Genomic DNA, 12,477 nt, shown 5'->3' with positions numbered 1-12,477 from the left:
ATAAGACACTCTGTCTATATATAATTAAAAAATATAATATATTTACTTTGAAAAATAAATATTGTCTATAATTTATTGCTGATGTTTGTTGTTTAACATATTTTTGAAAAATATTCTTTTCATTTTAGATTTCCCTTGTGGGAAAGAATATATAACGAAAAAAAACAGCAGAAAATTTTTAACCATTTAGAAGTATGTGTAAAATGTATCGAAGAACTACGGCATTATGTGTCACTAATGTCTTATAATAACTTATCGGATAACGAAGAAATGGAATTGAATAGACTTCTGCGTTTCACAGCTGAACATTCCATAATTTATTATTATGTCTTAAATGAGATAAATAAAATTATTTCTGCACAATTATCAAAGTAAAATTTAATAAACCAAATTGCCGCTAACATTATAAATTAATGTAAATATTACAATTAATAGGTACAATTAATATGTAAATTTTTTTCAGGCACAATTCTGATTTGACAATTAAATACTATTTCAGCCAAATTTATCATTGGTTAAAACAGTGTCGGTTAATATACAAGCAAACCAAATTTATATACATGCCAAAAGAAAAGCTGCTTTTAGAAAAACAAATTACTATTTTTGTACAATATTTTCAACCACATATATCTTACTCAATCATTGACACATCGTTAAATGATATTGTGCAAAAAGTATTATCCTGCCTTCGAATTAAAAATCCTACACATTCAATATTCTCGACGTCTCCTGAGCAATTTACTTTATGGAGAGATAACAATATCAACGATAACTTCTGGAATTCGACAGAAACCGAACAGATTACGTGTATTCTTGAAAACATTATATTTTCTGATTTAAATGTACATCAATTATTGGTAACATTAGGTGTCAAAAAAAAATTTATGATATATGTAAGCTATTTTTTATTATATTAAATTATAACTATTATGTACTGTGCAAACTATGTGTTCTATATCTTATAAATGTTTAATATAATTTTCCTCTAATAAAATTTGATAATATAGTTTGTATATAGCACTCACAAGGAGTATCTATTGTCTCTTATATATCACATCGTAGCTAGAAGACTTGGTTTACATTGTTGTCTGTGTTATAAGTCTGAGGATACTGTAATGGCAATTCTATCGGGACAAATATAGTTAGTAACAATTTAGTTCCAGAACTTTTCAACCTATCTGATGTATATATACTTGTACAAATATTTATTTTTTTAATATTTTCAGTTATAGAGCAAATCATTCGATACAATATTTTTATAGAAAATGGGGACGTTCCTCACTTCTCTCACAGAATACACCTCTAATTGTCAGAGGAATATGTCGCCTTCCACTGGATCCATTACATAACATATTAGTAAGCAATTTTTTATGTATAAGTATTTTTATACTAATTTTAGTAGGAAGTAGTTAATGAAGATAATAATCAATTATAAATCTTATAAATAATATGTTAGTCAATGAATCAATATATTTTATGAGCAATAAATAACATTTTATTTTTTTCATTTTCTTTTCTGTAATTGAAATATTGTTTATACATGTATATCTATCATTTTTCAGCAAATACGAAATCTGGTATGTGATTTCCGTAGATGGGCAAATTGTATCAATCTTTGCACTAATAAATTCCATGAGGAAAGACGTCAAGTATCTTACAAATGGAATATGATGTATATATTGAATTTTTTATTACGCTGCTTAAGCGATATTAAAGATATACATATGGATTATGAATACACATATATTACACGTTCAATAAAGGTAGTGTATAACATGTTATATATGACATACTGTAATATATAGGATCCGGCCGAATAATTTGCATTATACAAACGGGCACAGAGAGTGATTTCTTATGGTAAAATAAAAAAAAGTAGAATAAAATTCTTTCATTTGAGGCTTTTTGTTTTCGTGAAATTTGAGTTTAAATAACTGTACCATTTAAATTCAATTTCCGGTAAGATACGATTGTCCGTGGGACGTATAACACTTGTTCTAATTGTAAACAATGATTTGCAACTTATACTGTATTATTTGCGTGAGCAATTAGTTTCCATTCAATTATCAAAGCAATGAGTTACACGAATAGAGAGTACGTTGACATGATCATGGGAGCTTGTAACGAACATTTTTGTGTTGCCCTTCGTTATTGCAGGGTAAATTTTCCCAACCAGGGAAGTTTATTGTGAAGATATTCATAACTTAGATAATTTAGTTTAACGCATTAACTACGCATTTGAAGAATTGAAATAGCGGCCGGACCCTGTATACATATATATATAGAGAGTGTACCAAAATTCGCGGATGCGAAATGTGGACAGCATGATTGTTCGTATTAAAACAAACAATTTTTTGCTCTGGGAAAATTGCGTCTCAACATTACTTTTTAAATGAGAGCAACTTTAAGTTAACTTATTCTTAAATTAACTTTAAAAGTAAGCGTTTTCGATTACGGTTGAAGCAGAGGCGGCGCGCATATATGTGACATTTGAGCGTGTACGCTATTTTATTATTTTCCACAGATTTCACAAAAATTATGCATGATATCTAAATATCGTTATTTTCAATGCGTATTTAATAAGAAAAGATTTTTTTTAATTTATCGATATCATCGAAGCAATCTGAAAATAAAATAAGTAGATTAGATAACATGCGAATAATTTTGATCCAAAATTATTGTTTCAATTTTCTAAATATTTTTTGGCTCTGAAAAAGAATATTTTAAATCATATGTTAGAAATGCAAACCTCCTATTTACACATATTCGTATTCTACAAATAAAATGGATATATGAATATGCTCTAAAGCATTTAGTCGGCCTTTTTCAGGGCCAACAAATTTTTAAAACGTTTGCATCAAATTATTTACAGGTAATTTAATTTTACTTTCAGTCGTTGCTTCGTGGTATCAATTAGAAAATTTTCTCCTATTAAGTAAGTTATATTGAAAATAGCAATATTTAGATATCATATATAATTTTTGTAAAAGCTTTAGCGAAATAGTAAAATAGTGTACACGTTGAAATGCTACATATGTCGTGCGCGCATCTCCCCTGACTCCAGTGTAACATAAAGCGCTTATTCGTAACTTAAAATTGCTCTCATTTAAAAAGTAATGCTTAGACGCAATTTTACCAGTGAAAAAATTGTTTGTTTTGAAACGAACAATTATTCTGTATATTTCACATCCGCAAATTTTGATACATGTATATATATATATATGTATATATATATATATATATATATATATATATACATATGCCTATATATATATATATATATACATATACATATGCCTATATATATATATATATATATATATATATATATATATATATATATATATAGGCATATGTATAGGCATATGTATATGTATATGCATATGTATATGTATATGTATGTCCTATATGTATATGTACATATATATGAGTTTAGATGTCAATATGCACAACTGTCTATATTATTTAAATAATTACAATAATTACTTTTGAAAACATTTCATAAGAGATATTGATTAAATTTTATTATTATATTATTATACACACATTTGTTATGTACATACAGGATAGATCTAACATCGTCATAAATGAACAATTAGGAATAAGAAAGAAAAAAATTAAATTTACTATTGGTATGATCGTAAGACACTCATCAAGATTGTCTCGGCCTTCGTGTAATGTTGATAATCACAATGGTGTGATAATTGGTTGGCATTACAAATGTAAAGCTACATTTGTACATGAGAATTTGAATACTTTAGTTCCGCAACTGAGCGAATGCTATGAAAATCAGCACATTCTGCATTCATGTAGATATGAAACTTGCGAATCGGACAAGTCGATATTTATCCGTCAACCGCACTATATAATTCTTACGAATAAAAATAAGATATGTTATATACCACAAGGTATATATGAAATATTAGTAGCATTTTCTTTTATAAATTATATATATTTTATATGATTTTTCGTCTCTCTAACACGCGCAATATAATTAAATATATTTCTTTTTATTTTAGGTGAGGTATCAAAACGTTCATCAAAATGGATCAATAATGTAGAGGTAGGACGATATTTTTCTGCATTTGATACGCATTATGTACCAAATGAAAATTTGGCAAGGAATTATCCTACTGATATCGCTGTTATGCACGAAATATTGTCTAATCAGTAGTGTATATAATAATCCAAAAAAAAATTACTTTTTCAAAAATTACTTTTTCAAAAAAAAGAAGTCGAGTCATCTCAGTAGTAAAACATTATTGTATAAAACTATTTTACAAAAAATTATTTTAATAAAAAATTGCTGTATTAAAAAAAATTGTGTAAAATAGTTGTCATAATTATCTACAAAAATTAATGATATATTTAAATAGAAAATTACGTAGAAAATAAAAGAGTGCGATTTTATTTTACGTTTATCAACAGTGAGAAATCATTTGGTGTAAAAAAAACACATAGTTGTTTCAAAGAAAAAATATGTAATTGTTAATTGCAAATTACATATTTTTTCTTAAAAATAACTATGTTTTCTTTACACCAATTGATTCCTCTCATTATTTTGTACATAAAAGTATTAAAGCAAGATAATCGAAAAATGAATATTTTACTAGATATATTACGGTTTATGTTAAATTAAGAAATGATTTCAAGCCTCATAACTCGAAAAGTACTCAATAAAAAAATATTTACACTATAATGAAAGCTCTCGAGATAAGCTACAAGAATATGTAATGAGAAAATGTAGGTTCCATTTAAGAAATTGAAGGTAACCTTCATGTGACTTTCAAATAACTCTTCAAGGTCAAACCAATGGTACCATCTTATGTCCCTCTAGAAACCATACAACTTTTTGTCTAAAACATTTTGTTGTATCTCACCAACATTCCGAGATATTTTCCATTATAGATTAAAATGGTCCACCCTGTATATTAATAATTCAAAATACAATCTCAAAAAACAAAATCGATGTAATAAATATAAAAAATTGAAGTTGTGTGCGGACGTTTCGACTTACTTTTAAGTCATCTTCAGCGCAAATATTGAAACGAAGTTAGAGCATCTATAAAACGGTTCGCAGAGGTAGAAAACGAAAAATCAAAAGCAGAAAAAATATAAACAAATGTTAATCTGAAAGGAGATCAACTCCGAATGCAACGGTTATGCATAGTAAATCGTAGACAGCTTACTAATCTTAGAGGAGATGCAACTCCAGACGCAACGGTTGTTCATGGGTTGTTGTGAACGGCTTCCAATTATTTCAATGAGTGAAACAACTCTCGTTTGGGTTAATTGGCCCAAAGTTGAGTATGGTTCATCAGAGTATCTGTAAGACCGTGTAAAAATAAAAATAAAAGTAAATAAACAATAGGAAAATTATTTAGCAATGTCAGTATTTATAGAGGGTCAAATAATGATTAAAAAATAATAATTGGTTTAAAAAAACAAAAAAACTAGCTGGGAACTAAATAAATAAAGAATAAGAAACAAGCAAGTCAAAAGTATAAAACAATGTTAGTCATTAGCATAAAAATCGAAAAAATATATATGCGGTTCAATAACAATAGATAATTAAAGTAAGAAAATGATAATCGGAAAAATACAAAAAGTAAAAAATAATTTTTATAATAAACCATGTGCGGAATTTAACAATTTATAAGGGCATAAAAATCAATAAAATAAAAAAGATAAAAAAGATAAGAAAGATAAAAAAAAGATTTTAAAAAAAAGGTAAAAATAACTTACATTGCTATGCGGAACAAAGTTGAACATGATTAAACGTTAAAAGAATCATCATGAATCATTTGTTTATATTTTTTCTGCTTTTGATTTTCCGTTTTCTACCTCTGCAAACCGCATTTTATAACCGCAATTTTATAGATGCTCTAACTTCGTTTCAATATTTGCGCTAAAGATGACTTAAAAGTAAGTCGAAACGCCCGCACACAACTTCAATTTTTTATATTTATTACATCGATCTTGTTTTTTGAGATTGTATTTTGAATTAGTAATATATATTTTGACTAATTAACCTACACTATTATTTTGATCTCTAGCTCTATACGCCTAATTGACCACTTTTATTTTTGAATATAATAATTATATAATTATACAATTATATAAAAATTATATATATATAATTTATTAAATTAAATAACTTTAAAGAATAAATTTTAAATAGAACTTTTAAGTAGATGGGGGGAATAGAATTTAAAGATTTTTTACTTACTTTGATGCTAATTTTCTCACATTCATAATTCAAGAAGAGTCTAAAAGTATGTAAGAAAAACCATACTAGCCATAACATGATGACATATATTTTATTGTAATAATTTTTAAATATCATATCAAAAATTCCTTCAATATTTAACGTTATAAAAGCGAAGTAACATCCCATATCCACAGTCATTTGTGTTCCAAATATTAAATCTATTTTGCGGGATATTTTACGTAACTCCGAATGAAGATGTCTGTGCAAACGTCGTATTAGTTTGTCGTACGAAACAGAGTCATAATTAATTAAATTGATATAAATCTTCATACATTACAATCCATATAATATATGGATTTTTCGGAGCTTTTGTATATCTAAATGGATGAAAAAGTACTACGGAATCTTTCAAGTTTTGCTTTGTTCTACGTTTATTATCATTTGTTAATTTCTGGAGATGTTCATTGATTTGATCAAATTTCAATCCTACGTACCTAAAAATTGAAAAGATTAATGAATAATTATCTAATTAGCAAATATAACAAAATGTTCTTGTACATATTTACAAGAATAAACTAACCAAAGCATACTTATTACAGTTAAATCGCCGATAATAGTAATATGAACGCAATAAATCTGCATAAAAACATTAAAAATATCTTGCACAATGTTATCAGTGCGTTTTAAAGAAGTATGTAAACAGATTAGTAATATAACTGTAATAAACCAAAATCCTAAAATGAGCCATATTGTTCTCATATACAATTTATAATCTGTTGTAATTCCTAATTTTTCCAATGTATCGTCCACAACAGTGAGATTCTTTATACAATTTCTAAATGCCTGATATAAAAAGGTAATATGTAGTTAAAGAATTTGTATGTAATGTTTTGAATTGTATGAAAATATTGACAATCTTAATGCCTATCAATTTATTCATTTTATTATCAAAAAATGTAAAATAAAATATATAATATATACATATTATTTTTCTTATTTACCTGATCATATGCTTATTTTTTGTATTTATCATGTTTCAAAAAATAATTGACGTTATAATCGAACATATTATATAGAAAAATCAAAATTTATTAATAATTTATGACATGTTAACATGCTAAATCTTTTATATTTATATAACAGTACTTTTTTATTACATACATATTATAGAAAAAAAATGTAAATTATATTTCATTTTACAATTAATAATTGTAAATATTCAAGTTGCACTCATATTTTTTTATATGTTCTGTCTTCTACCTTGTTATAGTATATCCCAATAATAATTGACAAAAATGCTACAAACATGTTTGTTCCAAACCAAACATGATATAAGATGCCGTAAGCAATTGTACACGGTATTATTATATATATAACGACAAAATTATATAAGGACCACAGTAGCAACATGTACAAAAGACTGATCCAATATCTTAGGACACCTGTAGGAAACTCGATTATTCTTGAACCACACACATAACTGATTATTAACAATGGCGATAAAATTTGTCGAAAGCTCATAATGAAAGTGCGATTCCGAACTATACTTGCTTTGCAAAGAAATGTACTGAAACGTTATAATAGACCTTTGTAATTTCATTCATTATACTTATCCGTAATAGAATAATCGATGTATTGAATTTTACATACTACAAGCTATAAAAACAGAAATTGTTAGATATATTATGTTTTCAAACAAGATATTAAAACATACATTTAACAAGCAAATATTAACGTTGTTTTTGATATATTTATTTTTTATATATTAGAATCTATTTGAAACATTTGCTGTTTGGAGTTTTCAATAATCTACATCGACGTGAAAGTAACAAATTTGGTTGAAATTTTGATAATTAAATACTATTGCTTTGGATAAGGGTCACTCAGCAACATGCCTTGGATAAGGACCCAAATATGTACGAAAGACCGAACCATTGTCTTGGGACACTTTTAGGAAACTCGACTTCTTAAACCATCTTCCACACACATAACTGATTATTAACAATGGTGATAAAATTTTTGAAATGGTCATAACGTAAATGAGAATTCCGAACTACACTTGCTTTGTTAACAATTGCACTGTAATATAATGAGAATCTTAGAATAGCGGATCATCGTAATATCGCTTATCATATATTTATCTATAATGAATGAAATCTATAATGAATCGATGTGCTGAATTTTACATACTGCAAGCTATAAAAATGATTGGACGCATCACATATCTTTAGGCAAAATACTTTTAATATTGATATTGTTTTTGCCAATTTTATTTATTATTTTTCTACTTACATAATTACACAATACTATCACATTTAAAACATCAAATAATAGGATATTATAGTATTTTCATATAATGGCTTTTTAATTAATATCCACCTTAACAAAATAATCATAAAATTATCTGACTGTAAAGGAAAGAAAATAGGAGATAAAAAGAGAATGGGAAAAACAAAACATTAAAAATAATTTTAATAATTAACATATTTTTTTCAATACGATAATGAATAATAATATCACTCAATATACTCAAAGAGATATTGTTTTGTATCTACAATATTATTTATTAACTTATTTAAGTTTTTTAAAATATTAGAATTGATTAAATTGTATAATTGCTTGACATTTATGCTGTGTTATATTTATAATGTCTGTTTACTTACGTGCTTGTACTAATAAAACTAAAACAATTGTAATGAATGAGCTGAATTGAAAGACATTAATTTCCTCTTTATAAACTTTATCATTAGATAATTATGATTCATTAGATAATTATTGATTTATTAGAATATTATGATATTTACATACATTTATACATTACATATATTTATATCTTGAAGAAATTTGTAATCAAATTGGAGAGGTCCAAAGTCAATCTGATATTTGAATCACTTACTATAGAAACTATATGATATCTGCATTAATAGAATATATATTGCATAATTGTAGAAATGATATATTATTCAATTAAAATTTTTTTTTCAAAAAATCATTCTTGCAAAAAAATAAAGCACAATAATGAAATCGATGTAAAAAAGTAGAAAGAATGACTTTTGATCTTACAACATTTCAATCACAAACGAGATGTTTCAGTCTTCGATCTCTAACGAAATCATCATAGAGTACATGTATAAAATAAAAAATGTGATATAACCGAAAAGAAAATGATTTTTTGTACAAGAAAAATTAAATAAGTAACATAACTTTTTGTACAACTTTGCTTTTGAGAAGATTTATTTTCAGAATTGAGAAATCTATACATAATATATTCACGCTGTTTTAATCTAATGATATACTTCATATAATTGGAATATATACAGAAATATATTCGGATTACGCTGTACGATGTCATGTGATCATACACATATATGTTTTTACTAACGAAATATTATATATATGTTAAGTGGTATACACTTTATAAGAATTTGTTGAATTTGTTGAACATATATGGCTTATCTTTAGAGTTATATTGTGTTTTGCATTTTATAAATTTTTGCATAATTATAATAATATTATAATTTTATAATCATTATAATTTTTAAGAATGTACATATTTATCTATATACGCTTGTAGTAATATAACTAAAACGGTGACAGCAGATGTAGTAAACTATAAAAAGAAAGAAACAGTATTTCTCTCAATATATTTATTATAGTATTCACTATAGTGTGTAATTATATGATTATGACGTACGCTTTGAAGAAATTTGAAGCCAAACTGGAAAAGTCCAAGTCCGCAGAATTTAATTGGCGATTGAATCATAAGCGAAAATTGTAGAATCTGTATATTATACAATAGATAATACAATGGATTATTTGATATATATATATATATATATATATATATATATATATATATTTTAGATGTCTTGTTTTTATGAATATTTATGAATTTAAACTTAATTAAAGTTCATAATAAAATAATACATTAATTTTAAGACTTACATTCTCACGAATTTCATCATCGCAATTGGAATATGATAATTTACTTAAAAAATTTCCTGTTGCATTTGCCTAAAATTTGAATACGTAAAATAAAATTACTGTGATTTTTCTACTAATTACACACACACACACACACACATAATAATTATATAAAATAATTAATAATATAATAATTATATAATTATATAATTATATAAAAATTATATATATATAATTTATTAAATTAAATAACTTTTAAGAATAAATTTTAAATAGAACTTTAAAGTTTTAAATAGATGGGAGGGAGGATGGAATTTAAAGATTTTTTACTTACTTTGATGCTAATTCTCTCACATTCATAATTGATCAAAAAGAGTCTAAAAGTATGTAAGAAAAACCATACTAGTAACATGATGACATAGTATATTTTATTGTAATAATTTTTAAATATTATATTAAAAATTCCTTTAATATTCAACGCTATATAAGCGAAGTAACATCCCATATCCACAGTCATTTGTGTTCCAAATATTAAATCTATTTTGCGGGATATTTTACGTAACTCCAAATAAAGATGTCTGTGCAAACATCATATTAGTTTGTCGTACGAAACAGAGTCATAATTAATTAAATTAATATAAATCTTCTTACATTACAATCCATATAATATATGGATTTTTCGGAGCTTTTGTATATCTAGATGGATGAAAAAGTAATACGGAATCTCCCCAGCTTTGCTTTGTTCTACGTTTATTATCATTTATTAATTTCTGAAGATGTTCATTGATTTGATCAAATTTCAATCCTACGTACCTAAAAATTGAAAAGATTAATGAATAATTATCTAATTAGCAAATATAACAAAATGTTCTTGTACATATTTACAAGAATAAACTAACCAAAGCATACTTATTACAGTTAAATCGCCGATAATAGTAATATGAACGCAATAAATCTGCATAAAAACATTAAAAATATCTTGCACAATGTTATCAGTGCGTTTTAAAGAAGTATGTAAACAGATTAGTAATATAACTGTAATAAACCAAAATCCTAAAATGAGCCATATTGTTCTCATATACAATTTATAATCTGTTGTAATTCCTAATTTTTCCAATGTATCGTCCACAACAGTGAGATTCTTTATACAATTTCTAAATGCCTGATATAAAAAGGTAATATGTAGTTAAAGAATGATTTGTATGTAATGTTTTGAATTGTATGAAAATATTGACATTATGCCTATCAATTTATTCATTTTATTATCAAAAAATGTAAAATAAAATATATAATATATACATATTATTTTTCTTATTTACCTGATCATATGCTTATTTTTTGTATTTATCATGTTTCAAAAAATAATTGATGTTATAATCGAACATATTATATAGAAAAATCAAAATTTATTAATAATTTATGACATGTTAACATGCTAAATCTTTTATATTTATATAACAGTACTTTTTTATTACATACATATTATAGAAAAAAAATGTAAATTATATTTCATTTTACAATCAATAATTGTAAATATTCAAGTTGCACTCATATTTTTTTATATGTTCTGTCTTCTACCTTGTTATAGTATATCCCAATAATAATTGACAAAAATGCTACAAACATGTTTGTTCCAAACCAAACATGATATAAGATGCCGTAAGCAATTGTACACGGTATTATTATATATATAACGACAAAATTATATAAGGACCACAGTAGCAACATGTACAAAAGACTGATCCAATATCTTGGGACACCTGTAGGAAACTCGATTATTCTTGAACCACACACATAACTGATTATTAACAATGGCGATAAAATTTGTCGAAAGCTCATAATGAAAGTGCGATCCCGAACTATACTTGCTTTGCAAAGAAATGTACTGAAACGTTATAATAGACCTTTGTAATTTCATTCATTATACTTATCCGTAATAGAATAATCAATGTATTGAATTTTACATACTACAAGCTATAAAAACAGAAATTGTTAGATATATCATGTTTTCAGACAAGATATTAAAACAAACATTTCACACGTACAAATATTAACATTGTTTTTGATATATTCATTTTTTATATATTAGAATCTATTTGAAATTTGTTGTTTGGAGTTTTCAAAAATCTACATCGACGTGAAAGTAACAAATTTGGTTGAAATTTTGATAATTAAATACTATTGCTTTGGATAAGGATCATTCAGCAACATGCCTTGGATAAGGATCCAAACATGTACGAAAAATCGAACCATTGTCTTGGGACACTTTAGGAAACTCGATTTCTTGAACCATACACATAACTGATTATTAACAATGGCGATAAAATTTTTGAAATAGTCAT

The 12,477-nt window shown here is 25.5% G+C and overlaps 2 protein-coding genes across 2 annotated transcripts; both read left to right on the top strand.

The window, feature by feature from the left end:
* The first annotated feature begins 832 nt into the window (after positions 1 to 832).
* LOC112637869 lies at positions 833 to 1,820 on the top strand. Its single transcript, XM_025408538.1, has 5 exons — positions 833 to 893; positions 1,008 to 1,141; positions 1,227 to 1,356; positions 1,563 to 1,763; positions 1,806 to 1,820. Exons 1-5 carry the CDS (start codon positions 885 to 887, stop codon positions 1,818 to 1,820), a joined length of 489 nt encoding a protein of 162 aa, XP_025264323.1. The 5' UTR covers positions 833 to 884.
* Positions 1,821 to 3,580: 1,760 nt separating this feature from the next.
* Positions 3,581 to 4,189, top strand: LOC112637872. The gene is made up of 2 exons (XM_025408542.1): positions 3,581 to 3,908; positions 4,020 to 4,189. The coding sequence occupies exons 1-2, from the start codon at positions 3,635 to 3,637 to the stop codon at positions 4,172 to 4,174; spliced, it is 429 nt and encodes a 142-aa protein (XP_025264327.1). The 5' UTR covers positions 3,581 to 3,634; the 3' UTR covers positions 4,175 to 4,189.
* Positions 4,190 to 12,477: the final 8,288 nt, after the last annotated feature.

This window comes from Camponotus floridanus, unplaced genomic scaffold (assembly GCF_003227725.1).
Source record: "Camponotus floridanus strain SB8 unplaced genomic scaffold, Cflo_v7.5 scaffold213, whole genome shotgun sequence".
Lineage (NCBI taxonomy): Eukaryota > Metazoa > Arthropoda > Insecta > Hymenoptera > Formicidae > Camponotus > Camponotus floridanus.
This window is presented reverse-complemented; position numbering and strand designations above follow the sequence as displayed.

Bases quoted from the DNA above. Each gene is read 5' to 3' on its own strand.
- LOC112637872 (XM_025408542.1), top strand. From the start codon at position 3,635: ATGATCGTAAGACACTCATCAAGATTGTCTCGGCCTTCGTGTAATGTT. The intron at 3,909-4,019 runs GTATATATGAAA...TTTTTATTTTAG, and splicing joins GATATGTTATATACCACAAG to GTGAGGTATCAAAACGTTCA.
- LOC112637869 (XM_025408538.1), top strand. The intron at 1,142-1,226 runs GTTAGTAACAAT...TAATATTTTCAG, and splicing joins ATTCTATCGGGACAAATATA to TTATAGAGCAAATCATTCGA. The intron at 1,357-1,562 runs GTAAGCAATTTT...ATCATTTTTCAG, and splicing joins ATCCATTACATAACATATTA to CAAATACGAAATCTGGTATG.